The sequence below is a fragment of the Leptodactylus fuscus genome, chromosome 2 (genome assembly GCF_031893055.1).
Source record: "Leptodactylus fuscus isolate aLepFus1 chromosome 2, aLepFus1.hap2, whole genome shotgun sequence".
Taxonomy (NCBI): Eukaryota; Metazoa; Chordata; class Amphibia; order Anura; family Leptodactylidae; genus Leptodactylus; species Leptodactylus fuscus.
In genome coordinates this window covers 23,354,034-23,380,540 of record NC_134266.1, presented here as the reverse complement: position 1 = coordinate 23,380,540, position 26,507 = coordinate 23,354,034, and the positions used below count along the sequence as shown (strand labels likewise).

The 26,507-nt window shown below is 43.4% G+C and overlaps 2 protein-coding genes across 2 annotated transcripts in view; both read right to left on the bottom strand.

The window, feature by feature from the left end:
• CLIC6 (chloride intracellular channel 6) overlaps positions 1 to 26,507 on the bottom strand; it is a 374,274-nt gene that overhangs the window by 236,841 nt on the left and 110,926 nt on the right. The gene's annotated exons all lie outside the window — the stretch shown is intronic.
• The window catches only part of MRPS6 (mitochondrial ribosomal protein S6), a 47,809-nt gene continuing 39,712 nt past the window's right edge, over positions 18,411 to 26,507 (bottom strand). The window contains exon 3 of the mRNA XM_075263513.1: positions 18,411 to 18,708. Within this exon, the coding sequence (XP_075119614.1) occupies positions 18,516 to 18,708 (193 nt within the window). The 3' untranslated portion in view covers positions 18,411 to 18,515. The remainder of the gene's footprint in view (positions 18,709 to 26,507) is intronic.

Here is a 26,507-nt window from a genome sequence, read left to right as displayed (position 1 = left end):
TGAGAATAGCGCTGTTCCGTTTCTGTTAAAGCCTTGCTCGCATAGGAGACTGTGGAGATACTGCCAGTTTTGGACACCTGAGTTAAAATTGCACCAAGGCCTACAGGACTGGCATCCACAATGAGCTCAGTAGACTTTAGTGGGTCAAAATAGGCCATGACTGTGTCACTAGAAAGACTGGACTTTAGTGTGTCAAATGCTGATTGATGTTCAACTGTCCATGACCAAGGAGTATCCTTTTTAGTGAGTTGTCGTAGGGGTTCAGAAACAGTAGCCAGATCAGGTATGAATCGTCCACAGTATGTGACCAGACCAAGAAAACTTCGAACATCTGAGACATTTTGTGGCTGGCTAGCAGAGGTTATGGCTGCTACTTTCTCAGGGTCTGCAGAAACACCATTTTCAGAAAAAATGTAGCCAAAAAAGTTCAATGACGTCTTGTTGAACTCGCATTTTGATGGATTAACAGTTAAATTGCAGGTTTGCAGTCTCTGAAAGACTTGTTCTAGGTGATTGTCATGTTCCTCTTGGGTTGTGCCAAAGATAAGGATGTCATCACTAACATTGAGGACTCCAGGTATTCCTGAAAGAACCTGCCTGATAACATTCTGAAAGATTTCTGCAGCCGATGAAATGCCAAAATTCAGCCTCTTGAACCTTCTTAGACCGACATGAGTGCTAAAAGTTGTGATATATCTGGAGTCTGGATGCAATTCAAGCTGATGATAACCAGATTTTAGATCAATTTTTGAGAATACTTTTGCACCATTTAGATCTGTGAGAATATCATCAATGGTAGGCGTAATGTGCCTTTCTCTTTGAATGGCTCGATTGGCATGTCGCATATCCACACATAATCTGATTTTACCAGGCTGCTTAAGTTTAGGCGCAACAACAATTGGTGAGACCCAGGGAGTCGGGCCCTCGACACGTTCAATAACATCATCTGTCTCCAGGTCTTGTAGCTCTTTCTCCACTAGCTTGCGGACATGGAATGGGATGCGCCTGTGAGGTTGAACTGACGGCTGGACTGACTGGTCAATGTGTAATTTCAGTTGAAAGTCTTTCAGCTTTCCTATGCCTTGAAAGAGTTGAGGATATTTCTGCATAATAGTTTGGACAGAAGAGTGTGTTACGCTGTTTGCCAGTTTCACTAGGCCCAGAGATACCGCACTATTGCAGCTCAGAAGAGTGTCTGCAGAACACTCCACTACATAGAAAGTGTCCGTGATGGATTTCCCTTCAGCCTTTAGTAATGCCTGAAATTTGCCACATAGAGGTAATGCAGTAGCTGAACCATAAGGATATATCTTCAGGTTAGTACATTGCAAAGCAGGTTTGTTCTTTAGCTGGCTATAAGTGGCATGACTAATAACATTGACAGACGCCCCTGTATCTACCAGTGTCTCCACCGGATTGCCATGTATTAAGATGACTTGTTTGGGATTAGACATTGCATGCACATTGCGAGACCCCTCAGTCACTGAGAATAAGCAGGTGCTGCTGGGCTCATCCGCAGGGGACACTGACTGCACTGCCTGAACTTTCTGTGGCAAGGCTTGTTTAGCAGAGAGAGAAGATTGTGATCTGCAGACTTTTGCAAAGTGATTTTGTTTCCCACAGTTATGACAAGTTACTCCCTTTGCTGGGCATGGTTTCTGATGAGGATAAGGACCTCCACAGTTGTAGCAGGCTGCAGCCTGTGTGTGAGGCACATGTGGCTTCTGAGTGAGCTTTGCTACAGAAGATGGCTGCTCTGGTATACAGTCTGTGTTCTCTATAAGTTTAGCTTGATTCTCTGCTGCATCATGAATACGTGCAATGTCCAGTAGCTTTGCTAAAGTCATGGTGGGATCTCTGAGTGCTTGTCTCCTTAACTTAGAGGACACACAACCTTGTATGATTTGCATCAGAATTTCCTTGTCTATATCTGCAAATTCACAGTAAGCTGCAAGTTGTCTTAAGCGGACATGATATTCATCAATGGTTTCTGTTGCTGACTGTTTTGACTGTCTAAACTTGAAAATTTCAAAAGCTGCATTTATGTATGGAGAGAAATGCTTAGTTAGTGCTGCTTTGCATAATTCATAGCCACTGTCCTCCCCTGTATTGGGCAGAGTTGTGAAGATATCATAGACTTGCTCCCCTGCATAGTGTAATAACATGGCTTTCTTTCTTGCATTGTCAGTAATGTTCATTGCTTGCAGGAATATCTCAAAGCGTTTCAGCCATTTATTCCAGCAGGCTGCTAAGTTTGCTTGGGGCTGGTGCACATCAAATGCAGCAAAGGAGGGTAAGCAGGCCATGGCTGGTGCTAGGATTGCAGTCTTGTACACAGTTTTCTGTAGCAGTGAAATACCTTTAGCTGATTATTCTTAATCCTCGTCGCCAATTGTAGTGTTGTAGTGAGGATGCAGGTCTTCTGGAATAAGTCCACTATGAGATGGTTACTCTTGTAGATCAGAACACTTTATTCCATGCTCCATCATGGCTCCCTGTCTAACAACTCCTCCCCCTAAGCTCAGCTCCTCCTCCATTACTACCTCACTGTTGCTAGGCAGACAAAGCAGAATAAGTAAGCAGAACAGAACATACAGAACATACTTATAACAACATCACAGATGCGTCATAAATAATCTTATTAAAGTAGTCTATGGAGATCTTAACTAACCTATCATTCAGTGAAAACAGGAATAGCACAGCCAAGGATCGATCTCCAAGGCTTTGGTAACTCTTTGTGAATGGTGGAGCCAACTTTACAGCAAGTGATTCTCTATGCGGGAATCTACTGTAGGCACCGCCATATGGCGTACTGTCATACAGTGCTATATATAACCCTACTCTTTACAGTGTGATTATCAGACTCATTCAGTATGGTGCCTAAATAACAATCCTATATAACGCTTTTACTATTTGAACCGCCATTAGAAATGGGAGAACCTTGTGATATATGTTTTGCAAATACATGCCGTATATTGCCGAATCTCACATGACCAGTGAGCCCCAATCACAGGCCTCAGTGGTGATTCTGGATGCATTGAGATCACAGGAGAAAGACAAAGAAGACAGGGAAGGAGCACCGGAGAGTCCAGGAAGATGAGTATGAGTGTTTATTATTTTTCTACACCTCCCCTGGGGCTCTGCTTATTATATTCTGGGGTCTGAAGAGAGACAACAGCAATAATAATCATTCATGGGTGGTGAACCCACAAAGAAGGGCATATAAAAAAAACCCTTCCCTCCTGAACCAGGTGCCTGCTAATTTAGTTCTCTAGCTCATTCTGGCTCTCAGCTTGTTTCTGGTTATTCATTTGTCTGCTGATTCTTTCTTTGACGTGACCACTCAGAACTGAACTTTGGATATCCATTTTGTCTTCTATTTCTGCCCCTGACGAGATCTCCTGGTACTGACCATTTGCCTGGACATATATTCTCCTGTTTTAGATCTGCCCTGCACGTTAATTGTGGGTTCCAGTTATGGTTTTAGTTAGTGGAGCGATTATTTCTTGCATGGTGTCTGGCAGTGGTAACTCGGACCCCTAATTCAGCAAAGTCCAACTGGCCTTGCAGATGGAGTTGATCAAGATGTTTGCAAGTCTGGGCCAATCTCTTAGCACTGTGTTAGATATAAGCAGCTGTTCTACTTCTCTCTGTTATCAGCCAGAGCTTGCAATTTGCTGACATTTGCCCATGGTGCTCAATCATAACAATATTAAGTTTTATGGTGGACTTGGAGTTGGCGATATTGGTGGCACCCCCTTTAGCAAGGGTATTGCAGAAGTCCATAGGCCAGTCTGTAACGTACAGCAGGACTTCTCCTTCCTATGTGAGTGTTGCAACCTCTTCTCCGAATGTCAAGCACTGCGTCATACATGTTGTAGGGTTTGCGTTTGGTATTGCAGCCCAACACCATTCACTTGAATGGGACCAAGCTGCAACTGTACCATATGTCCAATAAACGTGATAGCATCGGCACAGGACAGAGGCTGTGATGCCTCTTTAAACAGCTGATCGGTGGTGGTCCTGGATGTCAGACCCCTGCTGATCCCATATTGATGATTTCTCCTAAGGATAGATCTTCGATATGTAAATCCTGATAAGCTGCTTTAAGACTTTCCTAAAGTAATATACAGTCTGATTTTGCATATTACAAAATTTGACATGAAACTTTCCCATCTTGGCTTTATTTCTACGTCTTCAGGAAACAGGACACAGTTCATTGACTGAAACATTTATTAGATAAATATATCAATAACAGGAAGAAGAGGAAATAAGCAAAAAATAGTGAATAACAACGTTGAATCTGACCGCAGCAATGTTACATTTTAGGTTGTGTAATCTGCAGTAAAAATCCATTTCCGACCGTGACTGTGGTTACTGTTGTGACATCTTACGGAGGTTTTACTTATTACAGGGGATATCGCGTCCTATAGTCGGGATCCACGAGAAAAGAACATCCATAGGACAGGTCAGCAAAAACAATGGTGGACAGAAAAATCCGATCCAGGTTACTGTCGTTCACACAGAACTTTATTGGAATGAACGAAGACTAGAATAACACTTATACTTACCAGAATTAAACAGCCTGTCGGTGCCATGGGCAGCAATGGCTGCCAGTTGCCATTTCCACCAGGAGGGAGCAGTAGAGAGGGAGAGGGGACTGACAGCACTGGTTTCCATAGCCATATAGCATGGCCGGCCGAGGGGAACAAAGCAAGAGGACAGGCGTTGGAGTAAAGGAAGCTGAGGCCACAATACAATAGTGGCGTCACTTTTTGAGATCAGGTACTAAAATAGGCTTTTTTTGTTCATTTACAGCAGAAAATACAAAATCGTAGGCTGTTTATTCACCGTGACGCAAAACTTTATGGCTCGCAACTACAGTAAGAGCTACATTCACAATGGTGCAGATCGTCATTGGAAACAGTCAACAAACTTGCTGACAGACTCGCAACCAGGACCTGAGCTGAGCTCCTATGATGGATGTAAACAATGGGCCCTAAAGAAGAAATTCCATCATAATCCCATCACCTGAATTGATACTACATTGGGGGTAACCAAAGTTTTTGCTATAAGTACTTCTGTTGACAACAGTCTTAGTTAAGTGCAAAAACTCATGTGACTCTGTGATCGCTTTACCAGCCAGCGCCAGTGTAAGTTTCATCTTTATCCATTTGTCCCAATACATTGTGAGGATGGACGAGGGTCTGACTACAAAGGGAAACACATAGGAGATATAGACACAAAATCTTAGAAAATTTTATTCAAGACAATTTGCAAAGTTGCTTTATCTTTCTATTAGATACACTGAGATGAACACGATGGTATCCATTGCCTCCACTGACATTATAATCTCTCTGTTACTTGCAGTCCAGCAAAGAACTAAGGAATTTACACAATAATTTGTGTAATCCTATAAAATCAATATGTTAAAAAACAATACTTTGAATATTAGAAAATATTAAAAGAAGTAATCAAGAGATGGGCAAACCATCAGGATTCGGTCGAGGATTGGGTTGCTTGGGTCTAAGATTCATTTCAAGTTGAACAAGTTTGCTACAAACTATACCTTAAATTGGCTTAAACATAGTGTATTACACTGTCAGGTCTCCTAGGAACCTATCTATAAAACATAGTGTATGACACTGTCAGGACTCCTAGGAACCTATCTATAAAACAGAGTGTAGAACACTGTCAGGGCTCCTAGGAACCTATCTATAATACATAGTGTATGACACTGTCAGGACTCCTAGGAACCTATCTATAAAACAGAGTGTAGAACACTGTCAGGGCTCCTATGAACCTATCTATAAAACATAGTGTATGACACTGTCAGGGCTCATAGGAACCTATCTATGAAACATAGTGTATAACACTGTCAGGGCTCCTAGGAACCTATCTATAAAACATAGTGTATGACACTGTCAGGACTCCTAGGAACCTATCTATAAAACATAGTGTATGACACTGTCAGGACTCCTAGGAACCTATCTATAAAACATAGTGTATAACACTGTCAGGACTCCTAGGAACCTATCTATAAAACATAGTGTATAACACTGTCAGGGCTCCTAGGAACCTATCTATAAAACATAGTGTATGACACTGTCAGGGCTCCTAGGAACCTATCTATAAAACATAGTGTATGACACTGTCAGGGCTCCTAGGAACCTATCTATAAAACATAGTGTATGACACTGTCAGGGCTCCTAGGAACCTATCTATAAAACATAGTGTATGACACTGTCAGGGCTCCTAGGAACCTATCTATAAAACATAGTGTATGACACTGTCAGGGCTCCTAGGAACCTATCTATAAAACATAGTGTAGAACACTGTCAGGGCTCCTAGGAACCTATCTATATAACATAGTATATAACATTGTCAGGGCTCCTAGGAACCTATCTATAAACCATAGTGTATAACACTGTCAGGGCTCCTAGGAACCTATCTATAAAACATAGTGTATAACACTGTCAGGGCTCCTAGGAACCTATCTATAAAACATAGTGTAGAACACTGTCAGGGCTCCTAGGAACCTATCTATAAAACATAGTGTAGAACACTGTCAGGGCTCCTAGGAACCTATCTATAAAACATAGTGTATGACACTGTCAGGGCTCCTAGGAACCTATCTATAAAACATAGTGTATGACACTGTCAGGGCTCCTAGGAACCTATCTATAAAACATAGTGTATGACACTGTCAGGGCTCCTAGGAACCTATCTATAAAACATAGTGTAGAACACTGTCAGGGCTCCTAGGAACCTATCTATATAACATAGTATATAACACTGTCAGGGCTTCTAGGAACCTATCTATAAACCATAGTGTATAACACTGTCAGGGCTCCTAGGAACCTATCTATAAAACATAGTGTATAACACTGTCAGGGCTCCTAGGAACCTATCTATAAAACATAGTGTAGAACACTGTCAGGGCTCCTAGGAACCTATCTATAAAACATAGTGTAGAACACTGTCAGGGCTCCTAGGAACCTATCTATAAAACATAGTGTATAACACTGTCAGGACTCCTAGGAACCTATCTATAAAACATAGTGTATGACACTGTCAGGGCTCCTAGGAACCTATCTATAAAACATAGTGTATGACACTGTCAGGGCTCCTAGGAACCTATCTATAAAACATAGTGTATGACACTGTCAGGGCTCCTAGGAACCTATCTATAAAACATAGTGTAGAACACTGTCAGGGCTCCTAGGAACCTATCTATATAACATAGTATATAACACTGTCAGGGCTCCTAGGAACCTATCTATAAACCATAGTGTATAACACTGTCAGGGCTCCTAGGAACCTATCTATAAAACATAGTGTATAACACTGTCAGGGCTCCTAGGAACCTATCTATAAAACATAGTGTAGAACACTGTCAGGGCTCCTAGGAACCTATCTATAAAACATAGTGTATAACACTGTCAGGGCTCCTAGGAACCTATCTATAAAACATAGTGTAGAACACTGTCAGGGCTCCTAGGAACCTATCTATAAAACATAGTGTAGAACACTGTCAGGACTCCTAGGAACCTATCTATAAAACATAGTGTATGACACTGTCAGGGCTCCTAGGAACCTACCTATAAAACATAGTGTATAACACTGTCAGGGCTCCTAGGAACCTATCTATAAAACATAGTGTAGAACACTGTCAGGACTCCTAGGAACCTATCTATAAAACATAGTGTATGACACTGTCAGGGCTCCTAGGAACCTACCTATAAAACATAGTGTATAACACTGTCAGGGCTCCTAGGAACCTATCTATAAAACATAGTGTATGACACTGTCAGGGCTCCTAGGAACTTATCTATGGAAAATGAGTGTGAATGTTTTTTTTATTTTATTTTTTTTTTTTTAAGTCTACTGGGATTCAACCTTTTATACTCTGGGGTCTGAAGAGACCCAATGTATAATGTGGTGGCCATTTTAGTTCACCCGAGAAAAATATCGATTTGTTCGATTTCATAAAGAAACTCCTAACAATTTGGAATATTTAGGTCAAACCCAGCTTGCTATGAATCAGTTTGCCCATGCTGCTTCTAACTTCTAACTTATTTAAAGGGGTTAACAATTTTATAAGTTATCTCTTATTGAAAGCGTAGGGGTTAACTTCTCAATCGGGGTGGGGTGGGGGGGCTGACGACCACTAATACCAAGAATGGGAGTCCAGTTCCAATGTCCTGATATAATGGCAGGCCAAGCATGTCCCCTAGAGTTCTATTCATTCTCTATTGGAGTGCTGGAAGTAGCTGATACTTGGCTCACTGCTCCATGAAGATGGGAGAACTGGACCCCCAGTTCAGGAGAGGAGCTGTCTATTGACTGACCCAATTATTTTTCTAAATTTCTGCCTTATTTTTAGGCTTTGTTCATTATTGCTAAGGATTTTCTCTTCTACTAATGACGAGGACTCGAGTCAAAGGAATCACTTCATTAATGTACTAAGAATACTTAATAGAACCAGCTTATATAACCAGTGGAGTGTTCCATTTTAATCCTTAAAGGGGTTGTACCAAATGTTGATAAGCGATAACTTCAGAAATTGGTACAACCCCTTTAAGGATAAAAATGGAATCCCTGCTGGTTATATAAGCTGGTTCTATTAAGTATTCTAAGTAAATTAATGAAGTGATTCCTTTGACTAGAGTCCTCGCCATTGGTAGAAGAGAAAATCCTTAGCAATAATGAACAAAGCCTAAAAATAAGGCAGAAATATAGGAAAATAATTGGATCAGTCAATAGACAGCTCCTGTCCTGAACCGAGAATAAGCAGCAATGGTGAGAGAATCTGCCGTACCAAGTGAAGGAGTCTGTCCATCAAGAAGTGATTGAAGTGATTGAATATTTATCTGCTGTAGACGGGCAAGGTATTACCAGACGGAGCGATAGGCACTCAATGATTTTTGGTTTACGGCACTGGTGGGCACAGCCATACATTAGTTTGCATGTTGGACGTCATTAAAGGAACACCCCAAAGCTTTCACACGTACAATGACAACACTAAGGCTGAACTTTATAGGAAGCCCTGATGTTACAAGGAGAAAATCTGCTACAGGTCGACTACTGAATATGGACCTGTCTATACACAGCATGATAAATGTTGTTGTCATAGTCTAGGAGCATGATGGCGAACCTATGGCACACGCGCCAGAAGTGGCACTCAGGGCACTTTGTACAGTGTGTGGGCCACTTTGCAGGAGATTATACTGTGTGTGGGCCACTGTGGAGCAGAATGTACTGTGTGGGGGTCACTGTGGGCCAGATAGTAATGTGTCAGGGTCACTGTGGGTCAGATTGTACTGTGTGGGGGCCACTGTGGGCCAGATTGTACTGTGTGAGAGCAACTGTGGGTCAGATTGTACTGTGTGAGAGCCACTGTGGGACAGATTGTACTGTGTGGGGTCACTGTGGGTCAGATTGTACTGTGTGGGGGTCACTGTGGGTCAGATTGTACTGTGTGGGGTCACTGTGGGACAGATTGTACTGTGTGAGAGCCACTGTGGGCCAGATAGTAATGTGTGGGGACCACTGTGGGCCAGATTGTACTGTGTGGGGGTCACTGTGGGCGAGATTGTACTGTGTGTGGGTCACTGTGGGCCAGATTGTACTGTGTGGGGTCACTGTGGGTCAGATTGTACTGTGTGGGGGTCACTGTGGGCCAGATAGTAATGTGTGGGGGTCACTGTGGGTCAGATTGTACTGTGTGGGGTCACTGTGGGACAGATTGTACTGTGTGAGAGCCACTGTGGGCCAGATAGTAATGTGTGGGGACCACTGTGGGCCAGATTGTACTGTGTGGAGGCTGCTGTGCTGCAGATTGTACTGTGTGGGGGTCACTGTGGGTCAGATTGTACTATGTGGGGGTCACTGTGGGCCAGATTGTACTATGTAGGGCCAGATTGTACTATGTGGGGCCAGTGTGGGTCAGATTGTACTGTGTGAGAGCCACTGTGGGCCAGATTGTACTATGTGGGGCCAGTGTGGGTCACATTGTACTGTGTGGGGTCACTTCACTATTTATATCACACAGTATCTGTTTTATAGAAGACAAGTCATATTATTACAGACCGTCCGTAATTGTCCACAAGTATGGATCCAAACAATACTAAGATCAAATTGCCGTGTTGGTACTTTGTGATAAATTAGTGGGTTTTGGATTGCAGTTTGGGCACTCAGTCTCTAAAAGGTTCACCATCACTGGTCTAGGACCATCGGAAGATACTTTGGTGGACCTGTCCGACCCAACGTCATAATTGAGACATAAGAAGGGTCATAAGTGAGCCATAAGGAGCAATGGTACCTGGCTCCACTAAGGCTTGGTTCACATCTGCTTTGGAAGATACAGAGGACTGTACAGAGGACTTTTCTCTCCACTGGTTTCAGTATAAAACTGGTATAAACCAACGGACCCCTTTATAGTCTATGGGGTCCATATGTGTCCGTGGTAACTGCTTTTTTAGCGGACAGGCCCTGTGCCTTTCAGGTCCCCATGCGACTCCAAGTGATGGAGAGCCGATTGCTAATGTGAACCTGGTGTAATAATGACACTTATACTAAGCAATTGGGAGCAAACCTGGTTCCCTGCACGGGTGGGCACAGCCGTACATGTAGTTTGCACATTGCACATCATTAATGGAGGACCACAGCGCTTTCTCACGTGCACAATGACATCGCTGGCTCGGTACTTTATAGGAAGCTGCAACGTTCCAAGGACAATAAAATCTGCTATGGCTCTAGTTTACTGAATATCATCCCGTCTAGATACGCAGCGTAATGACTGCTGTTTATTGTGGTTGTACATCAGATTACCGCTCATAAATTTATCATTGGATTCCTGCTGCTATCATGTATATGAACTGATGAGGCTGGCCTGCTAGAAATGTACCCATTGTATCACGCCACTGCCTCCTATCCTTGGTACTGTTTTCTGACACTTGCAAAGACAGTGGAAAATTCCACTCTCCTGATAAGAAGAGGAGGGGGAGCCGGGGAGAAAGCTGATTTGCTGCAAGCATCTTAAACTCGGCTCCTGTTATTGCCTAGCAATACATAGCTATACAGCAGATGTCCAGATAGCTCCAGGTGTTGTAGAACCCAAAGTCTCAGTATGGCAGCAAAGCCCCCTTCAGATGGCTAGGCCTTGCTGAGACTTGTAGTTCTACATCCCGAGTTCGTTCTCGGTGTCTATCTATAACCTCCATGTAATCACCTTCACTATAAAGTCTCCATATCCTTATGATGACCGTCCGGCTGACACATCGTCTTCCGCCTTCACCATGTGGATATAGATAGATATTTATTCTGCAGACAGAGCTGTCACTGACATCAAATGCTGTAAAATTCCACTCGATTTCTCCCACATTCTGCAAATCGTTTGGTCAATGTGCCCCATCATAAATATGTGCCGTAAAAGGACCTAAAAGACAAGTTTTCTGGCCCTAAAAGAACTTCATCTGCAGTTTCTTCTACTTTTTTGGGCTGGGAATGTTGGATACCAACCAATATGACCTGGATTATAGGAGCACTTCCAAAATACATTTCATCTTTGGCCCTCATTTTTACCGGTGGTTGTATTTGTGAGTTATCCAGTGACTTCAGGTCCTCAGCTGTGTCATGTGACCAGTCATAAGACTCTCAAATTGACACAGCATTAGAGATGAGCGAACAGTAAAAATGTTCGATATTCGTTTCGAGTAGCCGCTCAATATTCAACTACTCAAATCGGATATCGAACCCTATTATAGTCTATGGGGGGGAAATGCTCGTTTCAGGGGTAGGCAATGTTCGATCAAATTACACTTCGATGCAGAACCAGCATTGATTGGCCGAATGCTATACAGTCGCTGGTTCTTCTCCTACCTTTAGAAGTCTTCTCCTTGCAGCGTCCCCGTGGCATCTTCCGGCTCTGAATTCACTCTGCCAGGCATCGGGCCTGGGCAGAGCCGACTGCGCATGCCCGCACTATGTAGTGTGGGCATGCGCAGTCGGCTCTGCCCAGGCCCGATGCCTGGCAGAGTGAATTCAGAGCCGGAAGACGCCGCGGGGAAGCTGCACGGAGAAGACTTCTAAAGGTAGGAGAAGAACCAGCGTTGATTGGCCGACTGTATAGCATTTGGCCAATCAATGCTGGTTCGACATCAAACTTTTCCATTCGAATAGTGAGTGGTACTCGATCGAGTACGAGTATTTCCAATACCGTAATATTCGATCGAATACCTACTTGATCGAATACTACTTGCTCATCTCTACACAGCGTCTTATGTGTGGATAGGAAGACAGTTTCTCTATTTGTTTCTATCACATTGACATTGAAAAAAATGGAGAAACTTCCTGTCCACACGATGCCGCGTCAATTGGAGAGTCTTATGGCTGGTCACATGACACAGCAAAGGACCAGAAGGGAATGGATAACTCACAAATACAGCCAGCAAATTACCATCTCTAAAATTTACTTTATGTCCCTTTCTAGTAGGCCAAGGAATAACATTTTTTGTGACGACTACTTTAAAACAAATCTCTCAACAAAAATAAAAAAAAATGGGTCAACTTGAGATGGGTGAACATCTCAAGATTCAGCCAAGGCTATTCACTAGATTTCCCTGCAGATTACAGATAACTTCCAGCAGTGAGAATTCTCATTCTTGGGTGACCTTTCTAACACAATGGGAATGTCCAAAGAATTGTTGCCATCTCATTGCAAGAAGCGCCATCAAAGTTACCACCATGAAGGCCTCACAGAATGGAAACTCGAAGGCTACAACCTTCTTGAACCTTACTATTGCTTTAAGTACAATATTGTAAATTCACAGAGTCTTAAGATTATTTCTAAGCTAAAAGAATTACGAAAGGAATGTGCAAGGGGAAAACAGAAAGAGTCTTAGCTGGATAGAGCTCCCTGGCTGCCGTCCAGCGGAGGTGTTACAATGTACTGACTGACCGGAAAGTAAGCGCACACTCTGCTGACCCAAAGGGTTCCTTAGTTTTACTCAATACTCCTTATACACAGCACTTGTATCTGTCCAACCAGTCCATGAATGGGTGTTGATAGTGAGAACCTGAAAGGTCGTGTCCGGTCACTCCTCGATTGTCCGAGAAGTCTAACATAAAATATCTGCCTCCATATAGAGGGTGTAAGTCTGGTTTCTTGGAACCTCTTGTCCTAAAATTAAAAAAAAACACAGTCAAGGAAATTATTTTTGACAAAATTTTCCAAGGGAGCCTAGAAGCCAAGTCAAGAAAATTAGACCACATACTTTTTATGGGACCAGCTGGGACGGTAACCTCACCAATAAACGAGTAGGTAAATGTGGTGCTGGATACCATAATGAACCTGTACACCTCTACGTCCAACCTCATCTCATCTTGTATCTAGGCTAGATGTGGCCAGTCTCCTCCTTCAGCTGTAATATTATCATCACTTCTATATACAGTCCTATGAAAAAGTTTGGGCACCCCTATTAATCTTAATCATTTTTTGTTCTAAATATTTTGGTGTTTGCAACAGCCATTTCAGTTTGATATATCTAATAACTGACGGACACAGTAATATTTCAGGATAGAAATGAGGTTTATTGTACTAACAGAAAATGTGCAATATGCATTAAACCAAAATTTGACCGGTGCAAAAGTATGGGCACCTCAACAGAAAAGTGACATTAATATTTAGTAGATCCTCCTTTTGCAAAGATAAAAGCCTCTAGTCGCTTCCTGTAGATTTTAATCAGTTCCTGGATCCTGGATGAAGGTATTTTGGACAAACAATTCAAGTTCAGTTAAGTTAGATGGTCGCCGAGCATGGACAGCCCGCTTCAAATCATCCCACAGATGTTCAATGATATGCAGGTCTGGGGACTGGGATGGCCATTCCAGAACATTGTAATTGTTCCTCTGCATGAATGCCTGAGGATTTGGAGCGGTGTTTTGGATCATTGTCTTGCTGAAATATCCATCCCCGGCGTAACTTCAACTTCGTCACTGATTCTTGAACATTATTCTCAAGAATCTGCTGATACTGAGTGGAATCCATGCGACCCTCAACTTTAACAAGATTCCCGATGCCGGCATTGGCCACACAGCCCCAAAGCATGATGGAACCTCCACCAAATTTTACAGTGGGTAGCATGTGTTTTTCTTGGAATGCTGTTTCTTTTTGGACGCCATGCATAACGCCTTTTTTTTATAACCAAACAACTCAATTTTTGTTTCCAAAATGAAGCTGCCTTGTCCAAATGTGCTTTTTCATACCTCAGGCAACTCTATTTGTGGCGTACGTGCAGAAACGGCTTCTTTCTCATCACTCTCCCATACAGCTTCTATTTGTGCAAAGTGCGCTGTATAGTTGACCGCTGCACAGTGACACCATCTGCAGCAAGATGATGCTGCAGCTCTTTGGAGGTGGTCTGTGGATTGTCCTTGACTGTTCTCACCATTCTTCTTCTCTGCCTTTCTGATATTTTTCTTGGCCTGCCACTTCTGGGCTTAACAAGAACTGTCCCTGTGGTCTTCCATTTCCTTACTATGTTCCTCACAGTGGAAACTGACAGGTTAAATCTCTGAGACAACTTTTTGTATCCTTCCCCTGAACAACTATGTTGAACAATCTTTGTTTTCAGATCATTTGAGAGTTGTTTTGAGTAGCCCATGATGCCACTCTTCAGAGGAGATTCAAATAGGAGATCAACTTGCAATTGGCCACCTTAAATACCTTTTCTTATGATTGGATACATCTGGTTATGAAGGTCAAAGCTCACTGAGGTTACAAAACCAATTTTGTGCTTCAGTAAGTCAGTAAAAAGTAGTTAGGGGAATTCAAATCAATAAAATGATAAGGGTGCCCATACTTTCGCACCGGTCAAATTTTGGTTTAATGCATATTGCACATTTTCTGTTAGTACAATAAACCTCATTTCAATCCTGAAATATTACTGTGTCCATCAGTTATTAGATATATCAAACTGAAATGGCTGTTGCAAACACCAAAATATTTAGAACAAAAAATGATTAAGATTAATAGGGGTGCCCAAACTTTTTCATAGGACTGTAACATTATGCCTTCTGACCAACCATGAGGACATCACATAAACTTCTTCTCGTGGGGCAACATGTTGGCTCATTGGTTAGCACTGCAGCGCTGGAGTCCTGGGTTTGAATCCCACCAGGAACACCTGCAAGGAGTTTGTATGGATTTCCTCCCATTCTACAAAAAAAGACATACTGATAGAAGAAAAAAGTGTACATTGTGAACCCTATATGGGGCTCACAATCCACACAATCTTCCTCTCGGTGCGGGATTTTTTGATTGTCCAACTACAATTTACTAAATTGTCTTTCTTAGGTTGTCCTAAGCATTGCCATGTCCTGCTAGCTTTCCATACTGGGATGATTATTCCACCGTACTAGGTTGCCATGGCTGAGAAGACCATACAGACAGCTTCTATTGGCGGTAGATTATAGTATTGTGTGTCTCTAAGGTGTCCACAGCTCGGCCTTTCATGTATTACACGGCCAAGGAAAGTACATTACCACGCTCGGCACCCTCAGCAAATACTTTTTGCTATCCTTGCATAAATTGTGACGTCAAACCAAAACTCAATATTCGTGGGGTTAACAGTAAGCTGCTCTTATGAAGAGATTATACTACTGTAGCGTCCCACGAATTCCTACGCGGCAGACCTAGAACATAAGAAGCCGGCGACAGAATTTATTAACTCCTGATAATTTTTTTTCATCCAAGAGCGTCTCTTACTTTGGAGGACCCAACACGACCATATTACTACATGGATTGGCCTTGTTTTCTGTTGGAATTGTGTAATACTGAAGTTCTCCTATGGAGGTGCTATAAGGAAATGAAACACTAGCTAACAGATTTGTTTAGAGATTACAGTAACATAAGGGAAGAAGTTATCACCTTAGCAATCACAGAATGTTGCCGGCACATCTCCTTTTACGTTGGTATAGCCTTCAAGCAAGCCAAGGAGAATACAGGGACTTTTTTTATGTCATCGCCGTCTTACCCATCACAGCTTGTGGCTGCCAACTACACCCCTGTACAATCTTCAGAATAACTCTGAACCATTTCAGATTCAGTGGGACAGGCCTGGATTTGCAGAGCGGTTCTACGGTCTTGGACACCTGGTGGAATGCCCTAATTCTGTGTCTTCCGAACATTGAGTTAAATACAAGGGGAATCTGTTCCTTTTGGAATAGAAATACTAGTTCCGCAATAATCCCCGCATTATGTTATCAGGCTCATTAATGATGTTAAGGGGGCTGCCTCTAGAGGGAAGCAAACAGAGGCACTGTTCTCCTAATTACATCCTGGAGAATAGATTTGCATATTTTACCCTTAAATACAATGGTGAAAAAGGGGGTCATCAGCTTCACCCTCTGTCGCTGCTGCTGGCGCCATCTTAAAACACAGTCAAGCACAATGTAATGACGTCATTAGAGATGAGTGAGTACTGTTCGGATCAGCCGATCCGAACAGCACGCACGCATTGAAATGAATGGACGTAGCCAGCACACGGGGGGTTAAGTGGCCGGCATCAAAGCGGAAGTACCAGGTGCTTCCATTCATTTCAATGCGTGCGTGCTGTTCGGATCGGCTGATCCGAACAGTACTCGCTCATCTCTAGACGTCATCACTTTGTGCCGATGCTTCAAACTGGGGGAGCAGAAACCACAGAGGACTCTGGGGCAGAAGTACAAGGAGAGTGTTACTTTTTTTTGTTGTTGCTGCATGGGGGCATTATACTGCGTGGAGGACTGAGCAGGGCATTATACTGTGTGGAGGACTGAGCAGGGCATTATACTATGTGTGTAGGATTTAAGAGGGTCCAGCACTGTGTCACACAAAGTCCTTTTGTACCCTTCCCTCCATAAAGCAATAGGGTCAGACTTTGTGTGACACACTGATAAAGCCTCCTAAGTCCCCCACAGCCCGTCACCATCATCTATCCCCCTTTATATTGACTATAGAGGGGATAGATGGGTACATGATCATTTGTTCATAGCACCACCAACCCTACCTAGTGTCATGTCTCCCCCGTATACAGCTATCAGTAACCTCAGGTATCTGTATGGGGGGGGGGCATGTTTCTTTCCATCCCGTATAACCCCTTCTACGAACACCTTCTTGCAATAACAATAGATGTCATCCTAGCACCTACCCATTAGTGCCAATACAATACAATAGAGGGTGCCATAGATAAGCACCTGCTATTAATGCCAGCTTCATAACAGAATACAATACTCAAAAACTAGACATGTAAATGAGCCTCAGTAAAATGTACAAATAAAATTACACGTGCGAGAACTTTTAAGGGAAATTCCAGTGGAAAAAACCTTCACGTTCTCAGCAATCACTGTAAACATCTAAATGAATGATTCTTGACAGCGCGGTGCCTGCAAAGAAAGCCTCAAAAAGTTTTGGGCAGTTACCTACTAACAAACATCTCCACCAACACCAAGTCTTCACGCTCTTGGGACACCATGGTGGCTCAGTGGTTAGCACTGTAGACTTGCAGGCCTGGGGTCCTGGGTCTGAATCTGACCAATGTTCCTCCCACACCCCAAAAACATAGGGCTACCTGTGTGGTGATCACTTCGGTTTCCAATATATAACAACACATGGAGGTATTTTTTTCTGACCTGACACCACCCCACCCCATCACTTACACACAAGGGATGATGGTGACTGTTCTCCACTGTTGGGGGGATAAATTTTTGTTATAAAGTTTCCCCTTTTACAACTCGGTGATCACCTATAATCTGTGAAGGAACCAGTCAGCAGGTATTTAAAGGGGTCAACCCATGAATCATTTTTATACCAATTGTTTTGAAAGGCCATTTTCTTGACCTTTCCCCTTCTGACAATATAGTCCCCAAAGATGTAGTCTTCTCAGCGATCTTCCCACGTGTTCCAGCGCCTCTGCTGCCCTCCCGACAGCTCACAACGGAACATAGAGGAGAGGCCACCCGACAGCAAAGGTCAAACTTGGGTTGCCCCACTACACTGATAGGGTTTAACACCCAGGACAGATGGGCCTGGTGTTTGCTTGTCCCTTATTGAACCAAGTGCCCAACTTCTTGCATGGTAAGTGTAGTCAGAGTAACCTCCGATTGGTAGACGTATGCTCCGGAAGCCCCACGTGTCTGAAACATTGGGTGGCAATTGGACCACTATGGGTTAGGCTTGAGCCACAAGCCACTATGGAGGCTACAACATTCACTCTAACTTTCCACAGTTTATCGCAAATTGGATGGGACTTTTTTTTTTCCAAGAGTCCTTTGGCCACCACATGGTCTACATCTAATGCACATACTATATTAAAAATGAAGAAGATGAGATACAACAGGTACAAAGTAAGAGAATTTAGTGAATTGAATATAACTGAAAATGAATATTTTATTGATTCTTCCAAACATAACAAAATTTTTTTACATGCGCTATACACAAGCAAGCCAACACAAGGTCACTGCTGAACGCCGCCTCATTTCTTCTTCCTGCGGCTGAATTTTGACTCAAGGTTGGTGGGGGGAAGAAGTCCGGGACATGGTCTCTCAGGTGGCTTCTCCTCATCATGAAGCAGAATGTTTGGCCTGATGACATCAATGTCTCGTGATAAATGGTCCAACACACTGGGGATAACATTGGGTGGAGAGTAGAAGTCAACTAGGAAGTACCTGAGAATAGAAAGACAGACCATTGAGGTTTTTGGATTACTTAGTCTAATATATGGTACAACGTCAACTCGGAGATCCCAAAAATGATCCAAAATGGTGTTTCGAACATTGTCGCACATGAATTACTTACTCACGGGAAAAGACTCGTCGGGCATCAGAACAAATTTAGCTACAGTCAAGAACTTTAACTAAGGGGTCATACGTGCAGGGAGGAGAAGATAAGCTGTGGCATCATCTAGTGACAGTAATGGACGGAATAAAAGCTCAGTGGTGTGAATGAGAGGCGTTATCCCCCATTGTGATCCTGTCTGCATTGTAAATGAGGTGACTGCCACAAAGAAACCTCCTACTAACAGGCAAGTGTTAGGCTTAGCGGCCAGAACAAAAATTGCACTTTTTCTTAACTATAGACAGTGACAAGGAAAATTTAAAAATAAAAAAAAATACACCAACATATAAAAACCTTGTTTACAAAATAAGCGAGTTGTACATTTTATATCTATAAAAAACATCTTGTCTTGTTTTTGCTGCACTGAGCCACAGCACTGAAGTGTAGTTTGTAAGGAAATATGATAGAACATTCCCCTACCCACAGCGCCCCCTCAGGAAATATGAAGTATGACATGGTGCTGGAGGAATGAGGTGCTGATCAACTGTCCAAAAAAAAATTTGACTACGTCCAATTCGGATTCATTAGTTTCATTTCTCTATACTTACTGATGGGGGATTTCAGAATGAGTTTTCTAAATGAGACTACCCCCCTTTAAAAAGCCAGACAATTCTACCGTAATAAGTCGCTTACATTAGAGGCTTTGTACACGGTGTATAAATGACTCACAATAAATCTGTCAGCACCGCCTTTGCCTCTTGTGGTAAACGTTATACTTTATTCTATCAGACCTGGGCTCCGCGCTGCAGCAGCTTGTATCACAAAGACAGTGGAAATTTCCACTATGCCGAGAGCTCAGACGAGGGCGGGTGGGAATAAGCTGGTCCCTGCACTGAATCTCTCACCCAGGCATCGAGGCCGACTCAAGAAATGGATGGCAATGCCTTACAGCACCTGTCTTATGAGTGTATGAGGCCACGGGGGAGCCCAAACTAAGGAAAATATACCCAAGAAAGGGGGGATGCGACTACTCAACATTTAGCAGCAGGCTGCAGGACGTACTATTTTGGTCATATAAGGAAAAATTTGCAACAAATAGGTCAATTATAGTGATAATAATAAAGTAGTGTCCTATTCCTCGCCTATAATGTCCCATCTCCTATCACAAGTGCAAAACTCACTCTAGACCCACTTTCTACATCTAAGGGGCCCTCCTGTAATAAGTACATGCCATGGGTATGTAGGTTTATCTAGGACTCCTGACCGGCACATGTAAGAGTATATTAATTCAAGTTCAGGGTGTTGCAAAGGCCCCACCTTCCCAAGACACTAGCCACCACAGAGGTCCCCGTTCCCAAGACTCCGGCCACCACAGAGGCACCCTTCTTCCTACGACGCTGGCTGCCACAGAGGATCCCCTTCCCAAGACACTGGCCAACACAGGCCCCCCTCTTCCCAAGACACTGGCTTCCACAGAGGATCCCCTTCCCGAGACTCTGGCCACCACAGAGGCCCCCCTTCCCAAGACACTGGGCAGCACAGAGGCCCGCCCTCCCAAGACACTGGGCAGCACAGAGGCCCCCCCTCCCAAGACACTGGGCAGCACAGAAGCCCTCCCTCCCAAGGCACGGCACCACAGAGGTCCCCCCTCCCAAGACACTGGGCACCAAAGAGGCCCCCCTTCTCAAGACACTGGGCAGCACAGAGGTCCACCCTCCCAAGACACTAGACACCACAAAGACCCCCTTCCCAAGACATTGGCCACCACAGAGGCCCCGCTTCTCAAGACACTGGACAGACGGCCACCTTCTCAAGACACTGGCTGCCACAGCGGCCCCCCCTTAAAGAACCTTGTACATTGTCCTGCAACCTAGTCAGGTTTTGCTTTAATTTTTTTTAGCTAGTCTTTAAAAAATTCCAGCTACAAGGTTTCTAAAGTTTACCATGCAGAGTACACCAGATCAGGAGCTGCGGCCACAGTCTTGTGTCAGGTGATCACGGCAAGCAAACATAATAAAATATGCTCCTCAGGCTGTGATCACAGGTGCTTCGGAGGTGCTGTTGAAAATCATGGATATACACGCAAGACTATCATCCGGCAAACTCACCATCATCATCATATTCGATCATCTTCCTATAACGGTCAATGAGGTCTATTGGAATCGGTTTGTGTCAGATCTCTCCTGGCCAAGATTTCCATTTTTCTCTAACGTAACTTAAAAAAGGAAATCCAAATGAATACGTGAATACGGCCTAACTGTGCCATAACGTGCCAAGTGACTTCAAGGAGAAGAGCCCTATAAGATAAAGCTCTCCAAAAGACCACCTCTATGAGAGCCCCTGCCACCCCTTATCCAGACCAGATTTTCAGCTTCACTATATAGTATGCATACTGTCCACCTTTTTCACAAGACCGCCACTCTTGAAGACCACTTGGGTCTTCTTCTCAAAGAGGTTTCAACATATACAGTGCCGAACAAAGTTTCCTTGGCCCGCCAGATAAAATATTATTCCAGGGGCCCATACTCCAACAAGCCTTTGATAGTAGACCATAGTACCATTCAAATCTGGGTGCCTTCAAATTTTTTCAGCACTGCCCCCACAGGGCAAATGATGCATTACAAATAATTTAAAATAATTAAATTTCATTTTAACGTATGAGAAGATATATTCTTTGTAGACACTCCATGCTCTGGCTGAGGAGACCCCATTCTATTAGAGCAGTCTGTGAACTCCTATCTCAAAAATAGGTTTTCTAAACTGCCCCGTTAAAAACATTGCAAAAATTCCACCAGTAATCTCTCAACTCATCCCGAACCTTTATCGGCTTATGGTTGAACTATAGATAAGTAAATCCCCTTTGCAGGTAATGTTATTTCAGCCATTGCTGGAAAATTCCTTCCTCACGCTGGATGGTTTAGGTGGGTGTGAAAATACTCCAAGTACACGAGTTCAGTACAGGGAGCGCTGTGTGTTTTTGGCACAAGAATGAGGTCTTGGACGGCACATCCGGCAAAATGAGACAGCATCCAAACATCAAATTACATTCCCCAGCTAAAAAAATCTTCACAATATTTTTTTCAAAAATTTAATTATGGTGGTAAAGATAAATATTCATTAAAAAAAATTATTTTTCAATTTTTTTTTTTTTTACTATCTTGGAGCATTTTCAGCTGGGTAATCGGTGCCTTTCCACCCATAAACTTTAGATAGTTGTCCACTGAACTCTCATCCCCTGCACCTTCATGATCTCTGAACACGTAGAGAGTAGGAGGCCGCTGCCAGAGGCGTCTGGCTTTTCTCCCCAAGAACAAAAAGATAGGGCACCCTGAAACCCAACAGCCTGATCCTGCCATCGGGAAGGGTCCATAAACCCCCATACCCTGATGGTCAGCGAGTCCTTCTGAAATTGTTAATCTAAAATATGTGGCCAAAGGAGTTTTCTTGAGGTTTTTTTGTGATTAAGATAAGGTAAACTAAAAATTTCAAAATTAGCGAGGGCTGGTTCTCCCACAAGGATCATCTACTTCCGATGGGAAAAACCAAAAACAGATCGCTCCTTCCCCTGTATAATGGGTGGGCGTTGACGTCATTGGGAACAGAGTCAGAAGTGCTACTGTGCAGGAAAAAACTCGCAGAGGGTTTGTATGTTTATTAGTGACCTAGAAGAAGTTCTAGAGGTTGGACCCTCATGATTATAATATGGTACCTCTTGAAATGACAGCTACTCCGTCATGCTTTACACTTCTTCACCACTTTCTAACATAGCCTTCTGAGTAGAAGCATTATCCGACCGAAAACCTAACCAGGAGTCAATGCACAAAGAATAGATTTATATTACACAGACGCATATCCTGTGCCCCGATACAAAACCTGTACTTGGCTCCCAAGCTGTACGTGCATTAATGGTGTGTTGATAGGGGGCAGAGGAGCCTTTTGGACCCAAGGCAACAGAACCCAAGTCACCCCCGATAGCTACCTACATGCTACAGTCATCAGCAACCGTAACTGCAATACCCTCAGGCTCTGACAGATCAAGGGTTAACCCCGCACCAGGTTACCCCCCCTCCCCCCTCCAACACCCATACATACTTTTCGTCGTACACTTGTGATTAGCTAGCTTAATGGCATCATTTGTTGCCTGGTGACCATCCGGGACGCCCGCTGGGCAACTCTCACATCCCGGCACTTACAAAGAAGTTAACAGCCAACAAAAAGCCGGCAGACAACTTACAAAAAGGGGATAAAAAGTTACTTATTAAAACAGACGGGTCTGGACAATGGCGCCATTTACAAGGATCCCAGTGCTTTTCGTAACGGAACATTAAACCGCGCGACCTTACAGGTTGGCTTTGTACAAGAGCGCTGACCATTGAATTAAAATGATATATAATACATATGTAAAAAAAAAAATAAAATAAAAATTCCTGTATATATAAAAAAAAAAGCTGTACTTTTGGTAGGTGCTAATCATTGTATACCAGGCACATGCCAAAAGCCTAAAGCTAGACTGCAATGGAGATATAAGGGGTCTGGTTTTGGGTGGGGCAAACTTGGCAGCTGCCCAGGGCCACTATCTTCTAGATTTTACTGACAGTTACACGTGTTCTCTGACTTTTGCACTGACCTACAGGATATTGCAGTACTGAAGGAGTTCATGGATTTTTTTTTTTTTTATTATTATTATCTAAAATAATACAAAAACTTATTGTCCCGAAATAATGTCCCACCACTCAAGCGCCACTGGTCCAATCCCTGCCAGACTGGAAAAAATGGCAGCCTATTACTGTCCTTGGGGGTTTCCTATATAGAGGACACAATGTCTGTAAAGTGCTGCAGAATATTGTAGACAATATGGTGGGCGATTAGGATACTGTATGAATGTATTATTTTTGGGCAGTGTATGATGGTATCATTTGGACACCATGTGGCAATGTTATTTGGGCACTGAAAGGCAGTATTTTGTATACAATAGATGCATTATATGGAAATCTCTATGTAAGTATTATTTGGAGACTGTGTGGCAGCTTTATCAAGGAACAACAGTATTGGGTAGACCACATAGGGGGCTATTTGAATACTGTATGGATGTATTATTTCTGGGCACAGTATGAAGGTATTATTTGGACACCACGTGGCAATTTTATTTGGGCACTGAAAGGCAGTATTAAGGGGTTATTATTTGGATGCAGAATATGGGAATCTCTATGTAAGTATTATTTGGAGACTGTGTGGCAGTTTTATCAAGGAACAACAGTATTGGGTAGACCACATAGCAGGCTATTTGAATACTGTATGGATGTATTTCTGGGCACAGTATGACGGTATTATTTGGATACCATGTGGCAATTTTATTTGGGCACCGAAAGGCAGTATTGTGTATACGGTAGAGGGGATCATTATTTAGATACATAGAGTTCCTCATATAATGAAAGTATTATTAGGAGACTGTGTGGCAGTTTTATCAAGAAATAGCAGTATTGGGTAGACCACATAGGGGGCTATTTGAATACTGTATGGATGTATTTCTGGGCACAGTATGAAGGCATTATTTGGACCCCATGTGGCAATTTTATTTGGACACTGAAAGAAAGGATTTTGTATATACGATAGATGGGGCTATTATTTGACTGTATTACGGATGTATTATTTCTGGGCACTCTATGACAGTATTATTTGGAGACCATGTGGCAGTTTTATATAGGAATAGCAGTATTATAACTAATTTAAACAATGTATGGTCATATTATTTATGGGCACCGCAGGGTGCAATCTTTTACATGATGAGAAATATATATTTTCTAAAAAACTTGCAAAAAAAAAAAAATCTAAATTGTAGGAATTATCAGATTTAGAACATAAGTCAGCATTGTACACGATCAGTGACTCAGGATGACTGAATAAGTGACATTTTACCATGGAAAAACTAAAGAAACTTGGTAACTATGGCAATGTTATATCATTGTTCATGATCAGCAATACATTGACTGCTATTAAGGCGTCTTCTATGTTGGTTTCATACGGTGAGCTCCATAAGGGCTTCAAGCAGTGGCGTAACTATCGCCACAGCAGCAGAGGCAGCTGCCACAGGGCCCAGGACATTAGGGGCCCGGTGACAGCCGCTACCGCTGCTATCATTATACTAGGGGGGTCTTTTTGGACCCCAGAGTATAATGATTGGCGGACCGGGAGAGGTAAGAAACATAAAAAACATGTTACTTACCTCTCCACGATCCTGCCAGGCCTCCTTCCTGACGTCTCTGACGTCACATGAACCCAGCCTGCGTCCCAGGTCATGTGGCATCCGACGTCATTGTACAAGGAGCGCAGAAGGCAGTGGAGAAGACCGCGTAGGAGCCGGGGGACAGGTAAGTAACAGTAGTTTTTTATGTTTTTATTCCCCTGGGTCTCCGATTATTATACTCTGGGGTCTGAAAAGACCCCAGAGTATAATAATTGTTTATGGGTGTCCACTATGGGCTATAATACTGTGTGCAGGGGCCACTATGGTGGATAATACTGTGTGCAGGGGCCACTATGGGGGATAATACTGTGTGCAGGGGCCACTATGGGGGACAATACTGTGTGCAGGGGCCACTATGGGGGATAATACTGTGTGCAGGGGCCACTATGGGCTATAATACTGTGTGCAGGGGCCACTATGGGGGATAATACTGTGTGCAGGGGCCACTATGGGGGATAATACTGTGTGCAGGGGCCACTATGGGGGATAATACTGTGTGCAGGGGCCACTATGGGACATAATACTGTGTGCAGGGGCCACTATGGGGCATAATACTGTGTGCAGGGGCCACTATGGGGGATAATACTGTGTGCAGGGGCCACTATGGGGGATAATACTGTGTGCAGGGGCCACTATGGGGCATAATACTGTGTGCAGGGGCCACTATGGGGGATAATACTGTGTGCAGGGGCCACTATGGGGGATAATACTGTGTGTAGGAGCCACTATGGGGGATAATACTGTGTGCAGGGGCCACTATGGGGGATAATACTGTGTGCAGGGGCAACTATGGGGGATAATACTGTTTGCAGGGGCCACTATGGGACATAATACTGTGTGCGGGGGCCACTATGGGGGATAATATCGTTTGCAGGGGCCACTATGGGACATAATACTGTGCGCAGGGGTCACTATGGGGTATAATACTGTGTTAAGGGGCCACTATGGGGCATAATAGAACGCGCAGAAATGCGTAGGAGGGGGTCGGTCAAGGTCTTCGGCATCGATGGGGGGGGGGGCATGTCAAAAGTTTGCCACGGGGCCCCACCATTCCTAGTTACGCCACTGGCTTCAAGACTTGTTGTGCCACATCTAATTCAATCAGTATTAAAGGAGCTGTTTTACAGTGTCCCATATGGACATCAGAGAGGTCATGTGAATACAGACTCATTAATGGACTCAAGTTCAAAATGGCCCAGGATGCGTTTTTTGAAAGGAAAAAATTTTGGAGATAACAATTTGATCTGGGGTTTTCTACTATTGCCTGACTTGGAGGTGGGAAATAAATTTTTTCCACTGATATGGGCCAATTGGCTGGATCAACGCAGTAGGGTAATAAGTTAGACTTGATAGATTTCTTCGATAGAGTCTCCATCCAGCCTCATATAAAGTACAACAGTGTACAAGGCCTTAGTCACGTGAATGGGGACCACTAGTAATACCGCA